Source organism: Tachypleus tridentatus, chromosome 3, assembly GCF_004210375.1.
Source record: "Tachypleus tridentatus isolate NWPU-2018 chromosome 3, ASM421037v1, whole genome shotgun sequence".
Taxonomy (NCBI): Eukaryota; Metazoa; Arthropoda; class Merostomata; order Xiphosura; family Limulidae; genus Tachypleus; species Tachypleus tridentatus.
The window spans coordinates 69,204,310-69,231,527 of NC_134827.1; the positions used below are offsets into that span (position 1 = coordinate 69,204,310).

At 30.8% G+C, this 27,218-nt stretch overlaps 1 protein-coding gene across 10 annotated transcripts; it reads right to left on the reverse strand.

The window, feature by feature from the left end:
- Positions 1–4,536: 4,536 nt before the first annotated feature.
- LOC143247086 (NEDD8 ultimate buster 1-like) lies at positions 4,537–24,860 on the reverse strand. 10 transcript variants are annotated; one of them, XM_076494521.1, is made up of 17 exons: positions 24,717–24,860; positions 22,195–22,408; positions 21,526–21,696; positions 21,013–21,192; positions 18,027–18,153; positions 16,311–16,390; positions 15,832–15,938; positions 14,441–14,550; positions 12,965–13,041; positions 12,264–12,371; positions 11,957–12,008; positions 10,923–11,023; positions 9,506–9,594; positions 8,574–8,679; positions 6,394–6,450; positions 5,634–5,805; positions 4,537–5,207 (listed from the first exon to the last, which is right to left on the reverse strand). In XM_076494521.1, the coding sequence occupies exons 2-17, from the start codon at positions 22,312–22,314 to the stop codon at positions 5,068–5,070; spliced, it is 1,797 nt and encodes a 598-aa protein (XP_076350636.1). In that variant the 5' UTR covers positions 22,315–22,408; positions 24,717–24,860; the 3' UTR covers positions 4,537–5,067. The 10 variants fall into 10 exon arrangements, with proteins under 10 accessions (XP_076350636.1, XP_076350638.1, XP_076350640.1 ...); XM_076494523.1 differs by having other exon boundaries at positions 22,195–22,403; positions 24,717–24,849; XM_076494525.1 differs by having other exon boundaries at positions 8,574–8,673; positions 24,637–24,838.
- Positions 24,861–27,218: the final 2,358 nt, after the last annotated feature.

A 27,218-nucleotide genomic window follows, 5' to 3' on the forward strand; every position in this document is an offset into this window, starting at 1 on the left:
ATATTAAAAATAATACGATAAATAATAATAATAAAATAAATAATATAAAATTATATATTCAAACATCTAAGCACGCCCTCCACATTCCGACACTCAGTTACACAACCCCTTCAGCTCCTGGTCAGTTACCTCTTTCTTTCTTTGCGAACCTGACGATGACCGAAGAAGGTCGAAACGTTGTTCGTACCTCTACGTAAAAAAATGATATATATATATATAAACCCAAAAGAGAGTGATATTTAATTCAGACTATTTCTTACTTTCAGCGAACGTCCTCTAGTGTAGAACTAACAAGTTTTTGGTTTATTTTTAGATAACTTGTTTTTTGATTTCCTTTATTTTTATTTTTCGTTGATACATGAAAGCTTGTCTTTACTGCAAACCAAATACTACAGATGTGTATCAAAGGCGAATTAAGTTTTCTTTTTGCTAAACTTACTCGCGTTCTACACAGAACGGGTGTGGCCGTGTGCTTAGCGTGCCGATTACGGATGAGAGGATCCATGGTGGTTCACGTTATCCAAATTAATATTAATACTGCTAATAAAAAATCGAAATCCGCACTTATATGCCACTGGCATGTAATAAGCATGACAGTAAAACTAACTGCTTGGCTAGATTAGAGTAGCCCTCGAGTAACTTTGTGTGAAATTCAAAAACAAACCGTTTTAAATTATCTGGTGAAAATAATTAAAAACTCAGTCTACTTAAGGATAACAAATTAGTTTACAAGCTTAAACAATGTGGCATATTGAATAAGTTTACAAATAACGCTAAATGCACGACACTATCACAAAGAAATAGCTTACTTGCACGAAGTAAGTCAATAAGCACAACAGCTCACAAAGATTCGAGATTTTTATTAAAAAGGAGAACACTTGAACAACTCAGTATTTTCTTAACTTTTTAATACTTCACGTAACATCTTTTTATAATTTACCCACGATTTTACTGGAAAACTTCACTTTAAATTCTTAGAACTTTCTAGGCCTGATTTAACGTCATCATTACGACCACAACTCTCTCTAGCCAACATATAAATTGCACTAATTACATCCAAACATTAAAAATATAGCTTATAGAAGTTTAATAAGTAGGCCCTGTAGAACAATAATTGCCATAATGTAAATTAATGTTTTATAATATTAGAATTTGAATAATAAAGGAATCTAGCAAAATATTGATTCAAACAACAGCCGTTTCTTTGTAAATTAATGTTTTATAACATTATAATCAAAGAATGAAATAATATAGCAAAATGTTGATTCAAATTTGATAACTCGTGAGGTATATCAAATATAGGTAGTTGTTTGAAGTTTTACAAACAACGTAAAAGGACAATACATTTATACAATACACATACTAACTAATATATCATTTAGAAAAAAATACCATAATAAAGGTGGACATTTCAAAACTTTTCTAGTGAACCAAATTGAAATATCACAGAAAAATAAATTGTTAATGTCAAAATGGATCTTTGGCAAACGTACATCACTTTTCTTCCCCTTTTGTTGAATTCAGAGTGGATAGATAGTACGTGTTACGTGCTTTATTCTAAGCTGTAAAGTGTTTCTTTGTTTTTTAAGTAAAATAATACACATTAGGTTATCCGTGCTGCGCGCCTCACCATGGGTATCGAAGCCTAGCTTTTAATATGATCAAACTTTAGACTTGCCGTTGAGTCACTAGGTACAGTGAAACAATGATGTTTTCAGACATTAGGATTGCCTATTTCCTGCATGTAAGTTGGCTAAAAATGCAAGGTATACAAGTAGAACCACATATTTATTTAATTTTAAAGGGAATATTGAATTTATGTACGAGTTCTCGTACAATAGTAGAATAGGAATTAAAACAGAACCACCTAAGTGAAGGTGATTATCATAATAAATATTTTAAACATGAAGAACAATTAAAAATAATTTCACTATACTGCCGACATCAGTTACTCAACAGCAAGTCTGTCAAAAGGTTTTGATTGCATGCGTTATTTGTAGAGAAAGCGCCTTATTTATGAAATTATTAAAGCACGCTATCTTTCCTACATTAAACTTCAAAAATGAAATATTCAAAATAATAAACGTTCAACATTTAGTATTTTTAAGCCTATTTATGTGATTGAATTTTTCAGATATAGAATCTAAGCTTATCGAAAAGACATTAGTACAAGTTAGATTTGGTTTGTTTTGAGGGCTATCTGCGCTAGCCGTCCTTAATTTAGCAATGTAAGATTAAAGGAAACCCACCACCAACTCTTTTACCAACGAATAGTAGGATTGACCGTCATATTATAATGCCCCTATGGCTAAAAGAGCGAGCATGTTTGGTGTGACGGGAATTCAAACTCGCGACCCTCGGTTTACGAGTCGAGTGCCTTAACCACCTGCCCATGCCGGGTCAGGTACAAGTTAAAACCAGCGTTTTCACTGTATTTGTTTTATGTTATGAATCTTATGCAAACCTACACGAGGGCTATCTGTCCCTAATTTAGAAGAAAGGCGGTCATCACCACCAACCGTCAACTGTCGAATAATAATGCCCTCACGGATGAAAGGGCGAGTATGTTTGGTGTGATGGGGATTCGAACCCGCGACTCTCAGATTACGAGTCGAACGCCTTAACCATCTGGCCATGCCGGGCCCATTTGTTATAATAGGTATTATAGTTGGATCAATTTAAAATTAAAATATCCAGGGGTGGATTTAACCTTAAACACCTAGTCAACTGAAAAAATACACAAGTTTGTGTGCGTTGGTACAAGTTACTGTATTAAGTAGAATTACTGAAATATGCATTTTAGATACTTATGACGTAATATTTAATATACAGTATTATATTTTTGAACTATTAATACTTACATTATCTGTGACTTTTCTATAAATCTAAGGTATATAATTTTACGCGCGTTTGAATAATTTTGAATATTAAATATAAATAATTCCATACGCATTTGAGTTATTCTTATATTGTAATATTTATTTTGACTGTTATCTCCGGCTTTTCTTTAAATCTAACCTGTGGAAGTTTAACAAACATAAAAGTATTACACTAATACAACTAATACATTAAAACATAGAATCATACCTTACAAACACGTATACATTGTATTTTAAACAATAGATAGCAGCACAAAGGAAATATGAAAGATAATCAAGTTCTAATTTCAACGTGCAAAATGAAAGAAAACATTTTTCTGCCGATTTCTTTGGCGAACGACTAATGTTCCAACCAGAAAAATATATACACTCACATTATTTTACTGGGATCAAAATAGATTTTATGTTTTTCCACAGAATATTTACCAGTTTATCGACATGTTTACTGCTACAGCAAATCATTTTATCCTTTTCTTCAAAGTGATGTTTAACGTATTTTGTTGAAAACATAAGGTTATATCCGTTTTAGTTCAGCTAGGACAAAACAGATTTTTAATATTTAACAAAAATATAACTTTGTAAAAAAAGCTATAGCAGTTTATACAGGTTCACTGGGAAGTCCGTAATTGCAGTCATTAACATCAGAAATACATACTGAATCCAAAGTGATGTATTTCAAATTAAGGATAAACTCCGATTATCATAAGAAACAAACTTGAGATACATTTAAAAAAAAAAAAGAAATTATGCCTTCAGTAGTTAAACAGCTGGAAATTTAGTTCAAGGTTTCATCTGGTTAAGATCTTCCATTATGTAAAATGTTTTTTAATTTAAACACCTCTTTACATCAATATGTGGCATGCAAGCATATCATGCATTTTCTTCTTTCTTATTCTAAATGTAGAATTTTTCACTGTTTTTTTGTTTATTCCAACTATAAGTAATATTTGAATAACGCAAGGCTGAGAATGTTTTTATTCTAGTGCCTGTGTGTGTTTTCTTATAGTAAAGCCACATTAGGCTATCCACCGAGTCCATTGAGAGAAATCAAATTTTATTTTAGTCTAGGCTGCCTTTGTTCCTTATTATTCTATTGAAGTCGCATCTGTTGTAATGTTACATGCTATGCAAGAATTTTGTCAACCAATGTCCTCCAATAGCAGCTTAGATTGATATCTTGAGGTTATGACCTCTTCTATATAAAATTAGAATGACTTAAGTGATAAGCACCAGTCTAGCCACTGTAGGTAAATGTAACATTTCCTGTTTAGACAGATTTAAACAAACTAGATAATGTGAAGTCACCTTAAGGAAAGAGAACCAACTAATCAATTCAGGAATCCAGTGAAAAGAATCAAGAATACACACTGTCCTTATCTGTGAATAAGGACAAAAAACAAAATGTTGTTTTCATTTTGTGTTAAACATTGTGTCCATCTAATCATTTCTTTACTTAAACTTGGCATTACTTTATAATCTAATAAAAATTATCCATTATAAATACTTAAGATATCAGTTTAACCAAATGTCAATATAAATACAAATGAACTACTGAAAAGTCATAATCACTTATTCTTTAACAGAACATTCTACAATACAAAATAAACAGTTCTCAAACATCAACAAACTAGAAGTAAGTGAAACACAAAATGTTCTCTTCTATTACAAATCTTTATTTACACAGTGAAGTTACGATCACATAAGGTCACTTAGGTATGCTAAAATGATTTAGCTATGGACAGGTTAGAAAAATACTTTTAATGTTCTATGAAAATTTCACTCAAAATAAAGTAGAATCTGTGGAAAGAAGCCTAGAGCCACTGTAGATATTAGACATCTAAATGAACAGTTAAATAAACATATAGATTTTCTATAGAATTTATTAGTTATGTAACTTACATCATTAAAGCTACACCTTAATATCTAACAAACTATATTTTTGCATTTTCATACCTTTATAACACCTAGTACATTTATATGATTACACTCTTAATAACATTGTTGTAAATATATTTTTGTATGACTAATTAAGACATTATCTTTTGAAATTCGAACAATAGAACTAATTCACAACTTTAAATTTGAAATAATTACACCCATAATTCATGTAATGTGTCTAAAGTGTGTTTTTTCTCAGTTTTGATAATGGTCCTTTAAGATATTTCCTTGTGAATGACAAAAATGGATGTTAAACATCTATTTCCAAAAGTGTGATGTACTTTTTCAAAAACTCTGCTTCCTCCTCCAAAGATAAGTCCAGGTAATCCTCTTCAAACTCGGGAATATCATCTGCCAATCGATTAGCTGCTTGACGATGCAATTCATGACCTATAGTTCATTCCAAATAAAGATAGGTTAAACATTTTTTTGAGTGTCATTAAATAGCCGTTATTCTGTCTAAAAAATTTCAACCACATAGCTCAAAATGTTATTAACGGAATATCTGATTAATGAACTAAAATAAAAATATATATTAAAATAAGAATGTAGTAAACAAATAATGTGTGCTAAGCAGATACTAATATAAGACTATGCAAAATTATACCAAAATAATCAGAGGTTTCAGTTGATTACATTGAGAATGTAGCATTTACATTACTCGGAATTGATGTTCATCTCTTGGAGGCCAACAAACAAAGACTTAAATCTCTTCATGATTTAAGATAATCATATCATATACATTGATTAACTAGTCCCAATGTAAACTGTAATTTATAATTAATGTAAAATCTGTGACGATATAATTTCAAATACCCAAACCGGATGTTCTAGGACTGTGTTCCTCCTCTTTCGCCATTTCTTCAGAGTCAGCCATTTCTACCTTCCCACTAGAGTTAATTAGATCTTCTATTGCATTTTGAAGGTTTCCATGATGTTTCTTTAAAGCCTTTCTGGCTTCATTTTCCTCATACCCTAAACTTAAAACCTGCAAACAAACATTGCTATTTTAGCCTTAGAGAACATTGATTACTAGTATGTGTGTGTGTGTGTGTGTGTGTGTGTTGTGTGTGTGTGTGTGTGTGTGTGTGTGTGTGCGTGCGTGCGTGCGTGCATATATATATATAAATAAAAGGCTTAGTTCTAGTTATTTTCAGTGTCAGCTAAAACTGTTTACGTCAAACAAAATTATTTTCAATCTTTGAAAAAAATACACAACATACATGTAAATGTAGATGCAAATTAACAGAACCTAACAAATTTTGGTCACTGTTAAAATTCTTACACTGTTCCATTCTTCAGTGAAAATTTTTTCTATATCCTGAGGTACTTAAGTGACATACCAGTAAGTAAATAATTAACAGCTTCAAGCTCTAAGTGGTGATAAACTTTACTTCATCAGTTTATAAAAAATAGATTTTTAAGTATATAAAATAATATACAAGTAACTCATATTAAACAAATTACTTATTTTCTCATTTCAAGTGAATTTTTCTTTCATATTAAATCTATTTTATTTTAAATATCTTATACAATTGTTTCTGTAAAAACATTTTTTTTATAGGATCTACTTTACCTGAGCTACTTTCTCATCTGGATCATCACACTGAAGAAGATCTGACTCTTGAAGAATCTGTGCAGGTAAGAAAAACTGTGTTCAGTATACACGTAACTATAGTAGACAATCATAAATTAAAAACATTTAAAAAGAGAATTCATGCAGGAAAGAGATAAGTTATATTCAGTCTACAGAATACCATAACAGATGACAAAGACACAAGTTTTGTCCAATCTACAGAGTACTGTAGATGACAGACAGGTTGTGTTCAGTCTACACAGTACTGTAATAGATGATCAATAAATTCACTGCATCTAAAATGAAAATTTTTCACTTTTTAGTATTACAGTGGCTCAAACTAAAACAAATACAATTAATTCAATATGCACTAAAAGTAACTTTAACAGAAGACAACTTTTTATGTTAATGATAACTTTTAACACACAATACTGAATCATTATTAGGCAAATTCTTGTTAATTTTTTCAATATAATTCTTACCATGTGATAAAATATTATTAAAGTCGGAGCTTCTCTACTGTAAATATTAGTTTTATTGCGTTTTAAATTAATTATTCAGTTTCATAGGTTCTTCTCTAAATGTTAAAACAGATATAATTTCAATGCTTTACATTATGTTTTTTGTTATTTTAATAAAGAGTTGGATTATTATTTCAAATACTTAAAGAAATCTTGTTTCATAGTTAATTAGTGGTAGATCATATCATACAATGAAAGATTTTTTTGTGTTTAATTAATAAATATTAAACTTATCTTCTCATACATGATTTTATCTAATCAGCTAATAAAATTTTTGTTTGAACTATTTCATAACTTATTTACATGAAATTTCTTTTCTTCGCTTAACTAAAGTTGTTTCAACAAATAAACTATGCATCAATAATAACAAGTTTTAGCATAAATGTTTAATTATTTCTAACTTCACAAGAATAAAACATTGCTAAAGAGGACAATATACAAAATTGCGTTAGTATCCAATCAAAAATAAGTAAAAGTACAGTAACAAAAGCCTTTCATATTCTTGTTAATGGTAAATAAGTTTTAAAAAGCTTTGGTTGTGACCCCATTATGGTCGTCCAACTACATCATGAAAATACTCAATCGAAAAGTATTTGTTTTTTAATTTGAAAATGTAACACTGTTATAGCCATGTAAGCAGCACTGTTTTCAGAACAGTGTTTGAGACACTCAAACTTGACTACACATGAGAAAATATACCATAGAGTATCAGTTTCATTTTTCACCTCATTCTGAGATGTTATAACAGTAAACCCATGATGGCTAAGCCTAAAACAGAATGAAACATCAGGTTTTTCTGTTGATTCATTGTTTGTGTGCAACATTTTACATGCATTTTATTTAGGTTCGATAAACAGAGGATTTTAAATGAGCAAGTGAATAAAAAAACCCCTGTTCTTTCAAATCCATTAATACACACCACTGTTGAAGCAAATGTCAAATCCATACTGTGTATACTTTTGTTGGTTTGTCCTCTGTAACACACACCTACAGCACACTGTGTTCAGCTGAAGTTTTGTGAGAGTAATAGTGCATAAAATATTTAAAAATGTCTTCCAAACAGAAACAGTTTTTCAATATCATCAGTATTTTACTTTTTAGTTGTAGTTTTCATTTCATTATTAATTTTTTGTTTTAGCTGTTTTAGTTTTACTTTTCATAAATTAAAAGAAAAAAAAGGAATAGAAGATTTGCTATTTTTAGTTAATTTTTAACTGTTATTGATACAGTGTACTGCAGCACTTTGTTTGAGACTCCAGTACTGTATGCAAGACATCTCTAGCATTCAGATATTGCTGTCGCTAGTTTGGAACTACTCAGCAGTAAGAAATAGGCAGCTGTTTAGTAGCACCTGCCACCACAAGTGACTATTGGGATTGACTGTCACACTTATAACAAACCCAAAGCTGAAAGTGCCGAGTGTTTGTTCTGCAGTTTCATGAACATGAAACTTGTAATAATTAAGCCTTGTAATATGCACTCTGGGATGCTAACCATTAGGTCTTGTCTAGCACAAGTTTTCCACTGTATAAGTATGTTAAGGATAACAGTATATTTATGGTCATCACAACTATTAACCCCTGTTACTAGTTATTTCCAAAATAAATATATAGCAACCAATACCAATATGCACACTCTCACTAACTTGGTGATGCTCACCTCTATTGCTTTGGAAAGGTTATTGTTTGATTGTTGTAGGGAAGCCTTGGCTGCAACACTAGAGAATCCCATTGACACCAATGTATTGCAGAAGTCAATACTGACCCTCAAAGAAAAGAAAAAAGTTGACCACTGTTTAAATTTGAGCCCATTTAAATAGATATACTACATTTAAACATATTTTCTATCCAGATAAAAACTGTTCTCATTTTGTTCTTTAATTATATAATTAACATTCAACAATCTTTCCTCAGTAATGTACATGAGTAATCAAGTGAAACATAATCAAATTAATATTCAGAAACTAATGTAACAGTAGCCAAAACTGTAAAATTGACTCTGAAGTTCTAACTTTAAATAGTACTCGTTATTTGTCCTAAAACTGATTTCTAAATTTAAGTTTCAGTGTTCACATAACTAGTTGGTATGATAGAGTTCTTACAAGCCCTCTATCTTTTGTAATAATAACTAAAATATTAGCCATTTCTATCTAATAAGAAAATTTGATCACAGTTTCTTGAAATCCATTTTCATGTTAATTTTATACTCCTAGTTTATAATTAAATAATACAAATTACATTTATTTCACAAAATAATACTAACAATTATCACTAGGTAAAACAATGATAAAATGTTTACTGTGATCCTTATATATTGTGTCTATACTTTGCATCCAATCAGATATGTAATGATGTCAACAAATAGTAGATGTCATCACAGTATTAGAAATGTACATCTCTTCTTACTTTTAACTTAAACACAGCAAAAAGAAAAAAACATGCTGTTTATTACAAGTTTATACACATAAAGGTATCCTTCATTGGGTAAGCTCAATTTTTCAACACATTTTTTGTGTCTGTATAATTTCTATCTTATATTAAAAATCATTTTGTCAAGTATTTTAAAGATGCAACTTAATTTTAATATATTACCAATCTCCAGATAATGTCTTTCCTAATGTTTTCTGTTTCTTCTTTCTTTTCCTTTCTTCATCTTCCCTTTTCCGAATCTGTTCTCGTTCCTAGGATATAATATCAATTGTTGGATATTTGGTCAGCAATAACAAACAGTAAGAATTTTTTTTTTTTTAATAAGAAAATGGTACATAATTTAAATAGAACTGGAAATATATTATGTATACCTCTACAGTCAAGCAGGTTCTTCCAATGACACTTTTCCGCATCTGTCTTCAGTTAGTTAATCTTGCTGAAGATCATTTATATATATTTTTAAATAAACTAGACAGATCTGTGCCTTTCACTGGAATAAATGAGAAAGACCAATATGTCACAGGGTCATGATTAGTGTGGATTACCTATAGTTTTATAACTTATAATAACTGTCTACCTGAATAGTACATTCCAAAACACCTTAATTACAGCACATTAAATATTCATCTTTTGAGATATTAATCAGCAACACAAGGTTCTTACAACAACAGAGTTCCTTACTCAGTTCTTGCTCTCTGATCACAATATTAATTTTATTACATAAGAGAACCAGGTTACATTTTGTAGGATACTTGGCCCATATTATTTGATAGTAATCACCATATGGGGCTAATAATCACAGAATAATATCTTATGGAGAAAATATTTTAATATAAGACAATAATTAATAATAATGCACAATACAATCACTACTGCTATCTTCCAAAAACTAATTATTAGTATTAAGTGGCCTGCTGTGCCATTCTAATGATGAATATTACCTTAAAGAGTTTTATCATTGCCACAATACCCTTCTTTTATTTTTATATATTATAACCATAATTTTTTAAGCCATAAACAAAACACATCAAAATTAAATGAAATGCACTGCATATTTCTAAAAGTATCCTAGGGTACAAGCTGAATAGTTGGATTATAAAATGTATATTTAAAATCCCACATTTTAGCTTGTACCCTATGATCCTTTTAAAAATATGCAGTGCATTTCATTTAATTTTAACATGTTTTGTCTATGGCTTAAAAATTTATGGTTATAATATAATTAATCAGAGGTTGGGAATTGCAGTTTTTAAAATAGTTCTTCCTCATGATTTTGTTTACTCATATGGCTTCATTTGGATGTAATTATTTAATTTCAATATATATAAGCTTATTTGTGTAAATAAACCATGATTTATTTTCCACTGAACATTTTCTAATTTCTTCTCTGCCCAATCAGACTACCACTACCCTTTTCTGACAGGTTTGAAAACAAGTTACAAAGAACTCAATCAACTTAACCTTTTTCTATACTACACAAGTCTATTTTAGAACCACTCTAGTAGTAATAAGTAGTCATGCACTACAGTAAGTCTGTTGAATAACGATAGATATCATGATAAATCTTAATGTTTATCACCTCTCGTTTTGTTATTATGTGCTGTACTGTTCTTTCCATGTTGCCATGACAACATCTCAGTCCTAACCTAGCTTCAGCTCTGCTGAAACCTAAAGCAGTCACTGTAACAAGAACAAAAAAAAAAAAAAAGGCCACAATATTTACTGTTTCACACAAAACTGACATAGCTTATTATAGAACTCTTAGACTATAATAACCATTAGTTAGAACATTTCTTGTTTTCAGATTTCAGGTTTTAATTTCTTATCACATAAGCACTTATTAAGTAATAAGAAAATTCTACTATAAGTGAAAGGGAAGTTTTCATGCTCTTAACCAATGTGAACCATTGTGTAAACAAATGAAGTAAAAACAGATTTACAGCAGGAAATGACCCTTCAACCTGAACCATTGTCAGCTTACAGTTGGATAATGTTTAAACAATTTAAATAATATACTTAGGACAAGAAGAATAATTAACAACACAATACAACTTTAAATAGTATGAATAGTAGTTAGTCAGGGTTCAAAAGGCAATAAAAATCAAATTTCAGTATAAATTAATGCATACTGTTATGAGTTTAAAGCTACTTAGAATAAACAAATATAGTTTCATGTTACAATTTGGAGTGATTCTGGAAGGGAAAAAAAGGATTAATTTAGATTTATTTTGATTTTTTTGGTGGCTACAAAGTCAATCAAATTGAACAACCTTATATAAAGTTAGTGTATAAAAAATGACATAAAATATAAAATTTTACTAAAACGTTTGAAATTTATTCAGAACATTTCAGATATTACACAAATAAACTAAGATTTTTGAAATAAAAGTATTTCTTATCTTAGCACTTGGACTAATATGAAGAAATAATATATAATATACACAAATCTTTAGTAAAAATAATTTAAAAATCTAATATTTATGTGTGCAAAGGTCTGCCACATTTTGTAAAGCTACACAAAGTGTATTTGAAGTTATAGTATGGAAACTGTAATGAGAACAAAATGGTTATGAGATCAGTTGGTTCAACATAGCAAAAGGTTTTTGTTCTTACCCTCAGATATTTTGTTATCATCCACCTTTAGAGAAGACAGTTCACAAGAGACCTGATAAAGAATAAAGCTGGTGAGAATATTGAATAGGTTAAGAAAAATAACTTTAATATAAGCCTGGTTGTTATTTCAAAGCTACCCATACAAAACTACACCTTTTATGTTTTGCTGCTGTTAATAGTTTCAGTCTGTAAAATCACACATAGCTTCAGCAATTAACTGTTTGCTTTGATCACACACTTTAGTATGCCTAACATGAGGTAATAATTACTTTTTTATTTTGATATTACAGATCTTATAGTCCCCTACTCTTTTCAGTAAGAATTTGGCTTCTTCCTTCCTGTTCTGATAGTAGGCAACAATACCCTGCAGAAGGTGCAATCTTGTAAACAGTGATGACTCGTTTCCAGAACTACCCTAAAAATAGAAACATCTATGCTATATACTATGTAGTGAGCTTCAGAAATACATTTAAAAAGTTTTAACAACTACGTAAGAAACAAATACTTCTTTTCTGTTGAAATAAGTTAAAACTACGTATGTATCATCATTTGTTCAGCTTCAGCTCAGCTTAGCAAGTGAGTAAGTTACTGTTAAATCCAACTGTCACTAACATATCACATTTCTGCTTGTCTTAATTCCACCTTAATCCCATCTAATTTTGTGGTTAGCCACTTGAGTGTTTCTTATGAGCTAAGAAATTTTACACTTGGGTCGCCGTCAGTGATGGGTATTTGAACCTAAAACTCTCAAATTACGAATTAAGTGCCCTAACCACCAGAATGCATCAAATGTACACTATACAATATAATTAGCATCCAAATAACAAATCACATACTCAAAATCTTTTTTAAAAAGCTGCAAGTTTCTTTGAATAAACAATGCATAAAATAATGTGTTATAATAATAAAATTAGTAAGTTATTTTGTTTTTTATATTGGATAGTCGAAAGAAAACAAAGAAAATCTCAAATTTCTGTAACAAACTTTGTACTAATTATGACCACAGACCTTTAAAGCTTTGACTCTTTCAAGGTTTGATCCATAACTCTGACGAAAACACTCCTCAGATGTTTTCAAACGATTCTCTATTCCAAACCAAAATCAAAAGAGATTAAGCACTTTAATTACAATTGGATTAATTGTATAAACAATTCCCAAAAACAAATGACCTACTTCTTTGAAATTTTTGAAAACAGTGGTTTTTCTATATTAACCCTTTTGTCATGGGTCACAGGTAAAACACCATGTTGTCACGTTTGTTGACTTGCATTAAAAATTTTATTGATCTACTATTTTATGAATTTATGTCAATAAGTTTGGAATTAAACTGTAAACTTTAATTTAAACTTTAATATTATACACGAGTTAATTTCTTAGTTTAAAAGAGAATATTAAAAGAACATGCCTAAGTATATATTTTAGTGAGTCATGGTATGTTGAATGCAGCACTGTTTAAAATTAAATGTTGTGAGATCAAAATAGTAAGTCTATATTTTATGTACAAATTACCAGTAATGACAAACTAGAATATAAAATAAGAACCTCATATCTTTTTATTTTGCTGGGATATAGCTTATGTCCTGAATCAAACATGGTGACCCTGTTCAACTCTTTCCATTTTTTTGAAATGGTCCCTTATATACTCTTATATGGCATGTGAATAACAATCAATAGCTTAGAATGTCCCCTTTGTGGCTTTCTTAGCTATTCTGATCTGTGAAAGGGCTACCACGTTCTTTCGAACCAAGATTTCATGAAGGCAGGTTGTGTCTTCAGTCTTCTTGAAGTTTCATATTTTTTAAAATCTAAATACATTTTAGTTACTAAGCTCAATAAATTATAGTGACAGTAAATGGACACAAAATATGTTGGGATGAATTCTGGGAACTAAAACATTTTGATAACTGCTTAAGTGGCATCTAAAAACAAGAAGCTAGATTAATGTCTTTTACACAATTTTCCATTTAAAATCCTTGAGTATCTTTAAATCATTTGTTTACATTACAAAAACAAAATACAAGATCTAAAAATGTTCCAAACTTTGAGTTCAAAATGCTTAATTATTTGTTGGTAGACTCAACTGTTCTGTTGTGCAACAATGTTACAGCTAAAAATACAGTACCCATCCATAACTAACTCTCATTAATTAATCTCTGTATTTCTACTAAACAAAATGAAAACAGAATGGGACTAAAAATATTACATTATTTGTCATGGTCAAATTTCTTGAGATTGAAAGTCAAGCCTTGTTTTTAAGCATTAGGTAATTACTATTTGAAAATCTCTATTTATATATAACACATAATCCAATAGCAACATTAAGTACAATATGACATTACCATTGAAGTTATATTAAACATTTCACAATTGCCATTTTATAAATTAAATTGTAAGTAAACTGAAACAAAATACTAAAGTATGAACAAATCAGACCATGCACCAAGAAGCAGGTGCATTTTATAAAAAGATAAAATATCTTTGGACCTGCATCTGGAAGATGAGCAATGCTCTCCAAATTCAAGTAACACCATGTAATGTCCAGACACAGCAAGGCATAGTTATCCACAGACTGTAGAAGTTGTGATGTACACTTCCTACCATAAGGAAAAAGATTCAAGAAATTAAGAATACCCAAACCAAAGTTATAGTTTTTCATGAAAAAGATTTTAATTAAAAAAAAAAAATCTGTGAAACAATATTTGACTTGTTGATAGTTTTACTTTATTATGGGTCACAGGATTAAATGTTTTATTTATTTTCATAAAGATTTTTAAAATAATAACCCATTTATTATCTTTTTAACAATACAGATTATAACACTTCCTCTGCACAAGCAGCCCAACCCAGAGAAGATAGACAGGACTAATAATAAGGTTTAGAGATGACTTGAATGGGTAATGAAGAAAACTATTGTATGTTTAACACAGTAACATATGTGCAATACTTTTTCTTTTTTTTTTAATAAGTTTTTGTCATCTTGTACCTGATGATGACAAAACCTTGTACATTTGTTATTGTGGCAAATCTTTAGTCTTAAAATTGGTTACTCTTTATCAGTCTGAACAGACAAGACTATCAATGAACCTTCTAGAACTGTTTATGTATGATAAGTAGAAATGCATGGTGTTTTAGTCTCTGTGCTCAGATGTTATTTGTTGATTGAATCTGTCTGAACAGTAAAAGTGGATATTCTATTTCATCTTTGTGCTGAGGACTATTCAACAGACTGCATCTGTCTGGAGCATACAAATGTATGATATTTTGGTCACTATGCTGAGTCCTCTTATGTAGAGCATATAAGAGAATGGTGGTTTGGTCTTTGTGTGGAACCTTTTTCTATAAACATCATCTGTCTACAATGGTGGTTTAGTCTCTGTATCAAGGCATTTTCTATAGCTTGTCTCTGTTTGAAGTGTACAGAAACATGGTGCTTTGGTCTCTGGTACAGAGACCAATTTCCTACAGACTGCATCTGTCTGTAAAGTACAAAAGGATGTTGAACTGGTCTCTGTACAGAGTCCTTTTCTAAAAGCTGCATCTGTCTGGAGTGTGCAGAAGAATGGTGATTTGATCTATGTCCTGAAACCTTCTTTGTACACTGTGACTGTAGAGTGTAGAGATGGATGATACAATGTTCTGTGTGACAAAAGGTTCTCTACAGACTGAAGTGTAAACACAGACAATACTTTTGTTTCTTGAGATTTCCTTCTCTCTAACCTCTGAGCAGATAGTTTATAGAAGATTTCAAGCCATTACCATCTACTTTACTTAAAATATTGTTCAAACTTGTTTCCAATAAGCAGGAATCAGATGGTTAATCATATAATTTATTATTAAAAATTCCAATCTTAGAAAACTATTTACAAATTGATCACCTGAATTCTGTATCTGCCTCCAAGAAAAATACTAATGCTTCCCCATAGTTCTTTCTTTTCATTGCTGCTCTTCCTTTTTCATGTAACGTCATAGCAAGGGAAAGAGCCTTAAGTTAGGTATACAAGAAAACAGTTGCATTAATAACTGGTGAGCAGTTAGAAGTATGTTATTGACTTTAAATATACCTACACATCTTAATTATGTGTTCTTCATTGTTATTTACAGAGATAGGAAATGTAATTTAAAAAAGATGTTTCTTCATGAATTTGAGGTTCAAACCAACAAACTTAAAAACATGATTAGCTCTATGGATGATTTAATTCCAGGCCCCCTTTGCAAAGTACTGGCATCCAAGTGTAAATGACCGTTTGTGAGGGTTTATTACTGTAAATCATGGAAATACAAAAATATGTAATGTTTAACAAAATTATCAATGTTACAAAAAAGTTAAAAATAAAGAAAAAAAAAGGCATATTACTTTCCTTTCTTGTTGGGGAAGTTGGAGTACTTTTCCATTCTGGTCAGCAACTTGAAGATACTGATTGCTGGCTTGATCATCTTGTGAAAATAAAAAAAAGATACCTTTCTTTGTAACTGCACTAGGTAACTTTGTTTATATAGATACATCTGTTATATTTTATGAATAAGAGTACATAAACCTCTTTAGAATAAAGTCAGAAAAAGATACTTTTATTCTCAAGACAAAAACCTTTTTAAAATTTGAACTTTCCATCATTATGGCTTAATCAGAGTCGATACAAAAACTTGTTAATATATTAGGTATACACTAACTTACTAAACTGATTTTGTTTTTATATTTCTCGAGTCTTTCTTAACTCCTGTCTGAAAAACAAAGATACATAAATCATTTAATCAAAATACAAATGTTTATACAGTTTCCAATGTGAATAAATACTAAGCACTATAACATTGTCCATGTAATAATAATACATATTGAAGTATGTATGACAGGATTAATACACAATTAATAGCTTATGTCCTGAATCAAACATGGTGACCCTGTTCAACTCTTTCCATTTTTTTGAAATGGTCCCTTATATACTCTTATATGGCATGTGAATAACAATCAATAGCTTAGAATGTCCCCTTTGTGGCTTTCTTAGCTATTCTGATCTGTGAAAGGGCTACCACGTTCTTTCGAACCAAGATTTCATGAAGGCAGGTTGTGTCTTCAGTCTTCTTGAAGTTTCATATTTTTTAAAATCTAAATACATTTTAGTTACTAAGCTCAATAAATTATAGTGACAGTAAATGGACACAAAATATGTTGGGATGAATTCTGGGAACTAAAACATTTTGATAACTGCTTAAATGGCATCTAAAAACAAGAAGCTAGATTAATGTCTTTTACACAATTTTCCATTTAAAATCCTTGAGTATCTTTAAATCATTTGTTTACATTACAAAAACAAAATACAAGATCTTAAAATGTTCCAAACTTTGAGTTCAAAATGCTTAATTATTTGTTGGTGGACTCAACTGTTCTGTTGTGCAACAATGTTACAGCTAAAAATACAGTACCCATCCATAACTAACTCTCATTAATTAATCTCTGTATTTCTACTAAACAAAATGAAAACAGAATGGGACTAAAAATATTACATTATTTGTCATGGTCAAATTTCTTGAGATTGAAAGTCAAGCCTTGTTTTTAAGCATTAGGTAATTACTATTTGAAAATCTCTATTTATATATAACACATAATCCAATAGCAACATTAAGTACAATATGACATTACCATTGAAGTTATATTAAACATTTCACAATTACATACTGAAGTATGTATTATTATTGTATGGACATATAAGAACACATGGTTTTCTAATTCAATTAAATGTTATAACTTTAAATTTATTTATCAAACAACACTAAAAGTAATATTAATGTTAAACAAAGGTGTATCAACCACAAAAATTATTATACCTCATTTTTATTAAATTTCATAAAATTGGGAATTTAAAAACCTGTAAACGTGAATTGTGAAAAAGTAAGGAAACAAGCCTGGAGATACTATAGACATCGTTTACTGAAACTGTAAATCCCCTTTTGTGATTCCATCAAATGCAATTCTAGGTAACAGCATGGAGCCAAATACTGAACAATTTTGATTTGATTATCATTATCTCTGCATGAAAGAGTGGTCAAGAAAAGCTGATTTATAAAAACATTTTACCAATATCCAGTGATGAAAGAAATTCTGCATCTTCACGAGTTCTCTGAAGCTTCAGCTCTTGATCTTCTTTCTCCATTACTTCCTTCTGTGTTACTGAGAGAACTAGTGCCATAACTAAATCACTGTGCTGGAAAACAGACAACATAATGTATCACTGAGAGAACTAGTGCCATAATTAAATCACTGTGTTGGAAAACAGACAACAATGTGTCACTGAGAGAACTAGTGCCATAACTAAATCATTGTGTTGGAAAACAGACAACATAATGTGTCACTGAGAGAACTAGTGCCATAACTAAATCATTGTGTTGGAAAACAGACAACATAATGTGTCACTGAGAGAACTAGTGCCATAACTAAATCATTGTGTTGGAAAACAGACAACACAATGTGTCACTGAGAGAACTAGTGCCATAACTAAATCATTGTGTTGGAAAACAGACAACACAATGTGTCACTGAGAGAACTAGTGCCATAACTAAATCATTGTGTTGGAAAACAGACAACACAATGTGTCACTGAGAGAACTAGTGCCATAACTAAATCATTGTGTTGGAAAACAGACAACACAATGTGTCACTGAGAGAACTAGTGCCATAACTAAATCATTGTGTTGGAAAACAGACAACATAATGTGTCACAGAGAACTAGTGCCATAACTAAATCATTGTGTTGGAAAACAGACAACATAATGTGTCACTGAGAGAACTTGCCATAACTAAATCACTGTGATGGAAAACAGACAATATAATATATCACTGAGATAACTTGCCATAACTAAATCACTGTGATGGAAAACAGACAACATAATATGTTACTGAGAGAACTAATGCAATAATTAAATCGGTGTTGGAAAACAGCTATCACAATAACCCATTGTTAGCATGGTTAAATGTAAAAAGTTACATTTTCACAGCATGGTTGCAACTAAGCAATAATGAATCCAAGTAAAATGAGGTTATAATTTCATTGTATAGATCACGTGTTAGGTAACATTTGGAATAGGGTCTTCACCCTTGGCTACTTACCTTACGAAGTACATTGAGTCATTGGAAAGGGCTCAGAGGTGGGTTAGTAAAATGGTACCTGAGATGGAGGAATTGTCATATGAAGAGAGATTAGAGATTAAGATCCTACAGTGAATTGATAGTGTTGGTGCATTAACATTTTTCATACTTCAGAGTAAGAATTATAGAACTGTGGTAAATATAGATTTAGATAAGGTAGAAGCTGTCTTTAGTTAACACAATTTTATTTTTCAAATTGGGTGGTTGGCTTATGGAATGGGTTGACTTCAGATGTTTTGGAGGCAGTAAATTTAAGCGAGTTTAAAAGAAAGCTTAATATATATATGAATGATAGGTGCTGTCTTTAAATTTATTTATTTAATAGTTTGGCTTAGAGGATGGGACAGCTGAGATGGACCAGCAGGTCCTTTGTTGTCTCCAAATATTATGGGATGTTAGAATGATTTAAGAGGTAGGTGGTAAAAACCAATGTCTAGTCCATAGATGGACATTTCTGCAACTGTCACCATTGTACCAACACAACTCTCTGGTTGGGTGGGGATGGAAAGAAGCCATTATTTTCATGTTTATAATTTTGATAACTTAAAAATTTGTAAATTCCTTTACAAAACCTGATAAAACACTGTACACAAGCAGCTACTAATAAAATATGTTATAAGGAGATGTAAGAGTCTAAAAAAATAAAGGAGAGAAACTGTACTCTAGGCCGAGTTTTATTTTTGTGATTGATCTACTTTTAACAACAGGTACTTTATACAAATAAATAACAATGAGATTAACCACGTTGTATGCAAAACAACATATTGATACATTTTTGTAGTTTAGATATCCATAAAATTTTTAAATATTTTTACATATCACAAACTTTTACAGGAAAGAAAATATGTTTTGTATGGAACTATGGATGACATTGTCTGATGTGCCTTGCTAAGAACAACTGAATTAGCATTGCATGGATCATTTGTTCAGCTTTTAATGCAGATTTTTTTTTCCTGTGGACGTTTCTTGAAAAGTAAGTTAGAGCAAAGGTAATTTGCTTCATGACTTTTCAAACCAAGTGTCAATTTCTAACAAGCTAATTTTCACGTGAAGTTTGTCATACTGCAACACTGACAAAAAAAAGTTTTATGATTTTGGTAAACTTTTTCTCACTGATACTTAGTACTGGACCCCACCCACAACAGCTACAATCATGGTTGACAGCATGACTATACATAAATATACACAGATTATCACATTACACATAAGCATTGTTTTTATAAAGTTAAAATAGACAACCACTTCTTTTCTCAAAGTCTAATATTTTAAATACTTACAGTTTATATATTCAGAAAGCAGAAATCTATTCTGTATAGTATATGACAGGCTATATCCTAGATAATATCACTGACAGGTTAAACTCTAATATTACTGATGGATTATACTCTAGTATTATTGGTAGGTTATACTCTTATCACTTGCAGATTAAACTATCATTATTGCTTCAGCTTTTCCTTTTACTGTGTTGAGATAAGACAAATGATTTATTATCCATGATGTGTTTGTCTTGTTAATAGTGTATAAACACTCCCTAGTCACTTTTCAAATTATTAAGTACAAAAATTATATTGTAAAAGATATTTCTAATTAGTGAGGCAATGTTTTCATATTAAAAACCTCATCTACATCTTAGCCAATGGTTCACTAAAAGTCACAAACCATTTCAAAATTTCAGTTCCCCAAGTTTTCCAGATTTCCCAAGTCATATTTACTAAACAATAAATAACTTGAACAAAGTCAACATCATTTTTATCTTATATTTTTAAGAACAGATAAAAATACATTAGTTAGATAATTCACACCAAATGATATACATTTCTTTTCGATCACTTTATTTGTCTGTGTGAAGACTGTTGACAACAGTCATATTCCTGAATTAAAAAAAAAGAAAAAAAGCTGTATGTATACACTCTAATTACCTTAATTCCCTGATGTTGAAGATTCTGATCATCTTGAATGACATGACCTGATGTTATTAATTTCAAACAAGATGAAGAGACTTGAAGAGACTGTCCAATTTTGTCTTTTAGACTTTGTCCTTTTTCACAGAGTCCAATCTCTACTGTAGTGCAAGGACTTTGATGTTCCTTACTTGCTCCCTGTAAATGAAAGGACAATAAAGTTTTAAAATTTCCAAATGTAAGAAGAAAAATAAAAAAAGGAAAACTGTATGTGATAAATTCATAGCTATAAGTATTATTCAGTTCATTTTTAAGTTGCAATATCATATTACTTGTTGTGTATTCCTTTGATTCTGATGGCACACAAGAGATATAGAATGAGAAAGGTTATGAAGATGGTAACCCTTAAAGAACATCTTAAGTACAGTTCATTGAACATAGAAATTTTATAAGCCAAGTTTTTGCAATTCTTCTGAACTTAAAAAATAAAACCAGAAACTCGAAATAAGCATTACAACATTTTAAACCTACCATTTGATCATTTTCACCAATGACTTTTACTCTCAAAGTTGCCAATCCAGTCTGCTGAAATTTGTTACGAGCAGCTAACTTATCTAAGGCATGAGACCGAAGTCTTTCCAAAACTGATGAAACTAGCTCTGGAGGAATACCACATTCTTGACTCAAATTATTCACCAATCCCTGAAACAATATTACATGACAGCAGTTTCATTAATTTGTAAAAGTGAAACACTTGCAAGTCCCAATCAGTTACATATTAATTATATAGACTAAAACTCAATGTCAACAAGTGTTTTCTACTGAGTCTTTCCAATGTTCTGTACCTCAAGTGCTTAATCTTACACTTCTTGACACTGATGCTTAGTAAATCTCTTAAAATATTAAGAATGCTAATGAATACCATAGCATTCAATGGTATTTAAGAGATGCACATAAACCAAAATTAAACAAAAGCAAAAAATTAATATGACAAGATGGACAGACTGTAAAGTTAATAGACAAGTTAAGATAGACAATAATTGAAAAGTTATTTGACAGCCAAAATGAACAGTGTATGGAAAGTCGCCTAAATATTTGTTGGTATACCACTTAAAGTAAGTGGACAATACTTTCTACTTGAAAGTCTGAGTCACTGAAAATGCTTTCTATCATTATTTTTGTTACATTAACTTTACTGACCTCTGGATAGTTTCCAAATGTTGAGTCTTTTGTTGTGTATGGAGGAAGCCACAGCTTAATTTTCTCTTTGTTCAGCTTTTCTCTTATTTTGTCAGTCCATTTATTCTCTGCACTGTCCATTGAGACAGGAAAGAGAGGGAAAGAAGTAGACAATTCTAGCACATGGACAACAAAGAACCATTTGGTCCTTCAAGGCTATCCCTTCAAATCTACACTTGAGAAAAAATAAAAATTTAAATCCATCTTTATTGTTCAGGAAATGATTAACTTTCTTTTTACACTATTATAAAGAACCAGCTTCCAATAACACTAATGGCTACTCATTCCACAAACTAATCATTTTGTTGGGAAATTAAAACTATCTTAATCTGTCTTTTTCTACTCTCAAACTTGTATCTTCTCATCCTATTATAGTGAGAATACAACACAAAAAAAAACCAACAAAAACAGAAGCAATCCTCATAATGATTCTCTGGATTCATTTTGTAAACTGAAAAATATCACCTCTTAAATATCAAATGGTCTTTCTCCAAGACCATTAGATCACCTTTTTGAAACTTTAGAAGAATGTTTTTTTAAGCACACTAAGTCCACACCTTTTCTTTTTTACAGATTATAAGTATTATCCTATACAAAAGGTATTGGATTAACAGTAACATAACATTTCATTTTGGCAAATCTATGTTGGCATTCATTTAAGGTATTATATTTTGATAAGTGATTTTGTTGAGCTTATTTTATGACATATTGTTTTGGAACAACATGGGGCCTACTGGTCAACCTCGACTGTTCCATCTTCCAAATCAAACTTAAAAAAAACAACAACAACAAAAAACAATCTTAAATCCAACCCTTATTATTTACATACTTATCAAGCCTTTTCTTAAACTCACATCTGAAGGTAAACCACTTCTAAGGTCAATCACCTTGTTAGAAGGACGAAACTAAGTTGAAAATGACTCCTACCCTTACCAACCTATTTATCTATGTGACAAAAAGATGGTACATCAATATTATCAATTTCCTTTACAATCTTAAACACCTCAATCAGATCCTCTTTAACTCTTTTTCCAGGAGAAAACCATTTGAAACATTTCAGCATCTCCTCATATGAAAACCCCTCTATCCTAGGCAACATCTCTTCTCTGAACCCTTTCCAACAATTAAATGTCCTTCCTAAGGTAAGGAGTCTGAGACTGAATACTCTGTTCCACATGCGGCCCAACCAGAGACATGTACAATGAAATTATAACCTCTTTATACATCTATTAAATTTTTCTGTATATACAATCCAAATTCCTATTTGCTCTATCACTAACAACAGCACACTGCTTGGATGACTAAAGATTGATCAACCATTACACCAATATCCTACTTCTTTAAGGACACTGTTAAGGTTATTCCCATCCAAATTACACTTATAATTCAAATTATGGCAACCATGTGCATTTATTATAATTAAAACCCATCTGCCCAACTCAATAAATAATCTAAATCCTTTTATAAATTAGCAACATACTCTTCACAGCTAGCAATATCATGGTCATAATGTCTGCAAATTTAAACAATTTATTGACTATTACTTCATCTGTGTCATTGATGTAAACAAAATCCAGGTCCTAAGACTAAGCTTTGATATACTCCACTTGTGACATTAATCCAGTTTGAATGAGTTTTGTAACAACCTTCTGCTTTCTTCCATCCAGCTACTCTTATCTAATTTGCTAATTTAATCCCCATACCTATAGATATAATGTCAACTGCTTTTTAAAAATCCACATATACCAAATCCACATCCTTCCCTTCATCTACATAAGCAGTAACATTTTGAAAGAATGCCAAAAGATTTGTAAAGCTAGAATTTCTCTTAGTGAAACCACATTGACTATTCAATAAAATTTTAAACTAAAAATATCAAGATTTTTTCTCACTTCAGAAGTCAAACTAACTGGCTTATAATTGCTAGGGCAACTTTTATCTCTCCTTTACAAACATAACTCAAATTCTTAAGCACCTGCTACCTCTCTGCCGACCTTCCCAAAAATGAAAGATAAATGCATATCAAATATATCTTTTCCTTTAAACTCTTGGATTCAGAACAGTTCCAATATTTCCCACAGAATAATCACGGTCAAGAATATTTCTGGTAAAGTACTATTTTTTCGATAATAATAAAAGACAACATTTGAAATTTGAATTAAAAACTCAGCTATATCATAATTACATTAAATTTTGAGATTAGTCTTCGCTTTTTATTGACGTATTTAGTAATAGTAATACTATGTATAGTTTTCAAAGACTACGAGACTCAGTATTACTTTAACTTTCATTCTCAGTAACCCGTTCAACTCAGCGAAAATTCATATACTATATGGTTAGAAATTCAATACACACATTATTCATAATAAAAAATCAAAACGAATATTTACACAAGCAACTTACAAAGTGCAGTTACTCTATTTAATATAACTCATTTCTCACATATTTTTAACAGTAGATCACACTGTCCTAGTATAACCTACTTTCGACTTTTTAACGTTTAGGCTTACGCCAATGTCTGCAACAATGCAAATTTTCAACACATTTCCGATACCCTAACGGAACGTACACAAGTTGACAACGGAAAAATAAATAATTCGAAAAAACAACAAATAGGCCTAAAACATCCACGTGTTGTTACCATTCAGCGACCTATTTGAACATAGGTGCATGATAGGTGTATGATATTTCATCGAATTCATTATTCAGTATTATATAGCGGGCCAATTGTTTAATGAGTTGCTGAAAAAGAATTAAACAGTTAGAACGCTATATGGTATCAAATAATAAATTATGCAAAATATCATAATATTATTGATATACGTAAATTAATTGAGGTTACTGTACGGTGAAGTAAATACGACTAAAACCCCCACAGCAATTATATACAATTCACCATTATCAAAGACCTAACTGTAAATGTTCGGTTTACTGATTCATTTTATATTTATTGAACCTGACAGAAATTTAATATGAATAAAAGAGCGCAATAATGTGTTTTGTGTTTTTTTTTTCCCAAATGGGGGAAGTAAATAAGTTTGAGGTCTCGTGGGGAAAGCACGTGAAAATTCCGTGGGCATTCAGAAAAGTATTTATTTTTAACTCGCTTGTAATGGAAACGAGGGGCTGAAAGCTTATATTTTTTTCTTGCTTTATTTCAGCATCTCCTCATATGAAAACCCCTCTATCCTAGGCAACATCTCTTCTCTGAACCCTTTCCAACAATTAAATGTCCTTCCTAAGGTAAGGAGTCTGAGACTGAATACTCTGTTCCACATGCGGCCCAACCAGAGACATGTACAATGAAATTATAACCTCTTTATACATCTATTAAATTTTTCTGTACATACAATCCAAATTCCTATTTGCTCTATCACTAACAACAGCACACTGCTTGGATGACTTTAAAGACTGATCAACTATTACACCAAAATCCTACCTCTTTAAGGACACTGTTAAGGTTATACCCATTCAAATTATACTTATAATTCAAATTATGGTAACCATGTGCATTTGTTATAATTAAACCCCATCTGCCATTTTTAGCCCAACTCAATAAATAATCTAAATCCTTTATTCAATTAAATGTTATTTGCTACAAGTTTGTTCAATACACAATAATAATACAATGATAATCCTAGCCACATTTACCTCCTCAAAAACGAGAGAGGTTTGGGGATTTAGATTCCTCCTTGAAGGTCCGACATGGCCAGGTGTTTAGGTCGCTCAGCTTGTAATCTGAGAGTCGCAGACTAGAATCCCAGTCTACCAAACATGCTCGCCCTTTCAGCAGTGGGGACGTTACAATCCCACTGTTTATTGGTAAAAGAGTAGTGCAGGTGTTGGTGGTAAGTAATGATTACTAGCTGCCTTCCCTCTAGTCTTACACTATTAAAATAAGGACGGCTAACGCAGATAGCCCGTGTGTAGCTTTGCACGAAATTCAAAACAAAGAACAAACAATCATCCCTGAAGCTACGGCATTTTAATCTTATTAATCAGTGGAAAGGTAAAAAAGCAAGCTTTTTGTAACTGCAACGTATTAATTAAAAAAATATATATAAATATATAAAGGCCGCTAATTGACAGGAACAAACCTTCAGATATAAGAATGAAAGTTCTTTCTTCTACCAGCTGATGTATCGAAGCGTGTATACTGTTACACCACAATAAATTATCATGTTACTTGACAGCAGCAACGTTTAATGAATAATGTAAACTGTATCAACAATGTTACTGTACAGACCTTGTTGAATAACAGAGCGATATTTCCATGTTCTTTGGGAGGATTTGTTACACTTGTTGGGAAATTTAGTCATCTGCTCAAAAGAGTACTGTAATTTATTTCCGTAAAAGTTTATAGATGGATTTTGAACTGTTTGTGTTCATTTCTAGAGATATTAATATGTAAAGTTACTTCATGTAAACATCATCATTCCTAACTGTTTATGTTGAAATTTAGTTATGTAATACACAAAGATATCTTAACTAAACATATTCTTTATCATTCCTTGCATATAAACGCGTTCGTCGTTCCTAACAGTTTCGGTTGATATATAGATAGTCAATGAAACAGGGTATTTGAAAGAGGATTCTTATTAAATCAAAAGTTGACATACCATGCGATACGCAATCAGATTATACTGGTACGATCATGAGACTTCTTCAAACCACAAAATGCTAATACTTCCTCAGAAGAATGTAGACTATGTAGTAAACATTAAATGTTATAAACAGCTACACTATATTTGTATAAGTAAAACTGGTTTACATAACAAAAAGGAGCCCCATCTGCATACGTGCGTGACAATATGCATAATTATTGCATGTAAACATACTTGTTACAATCCTATCTACTTGTATCAGATATAGATATCTAACGTATAAAATTATTGCATGGAGACGTATTCGTCGTCGTTCTTAAATGTTTGTGTATACATATACAGGTAACCTGAAGTTAATACATCAAAATGGAAAGTGGAATA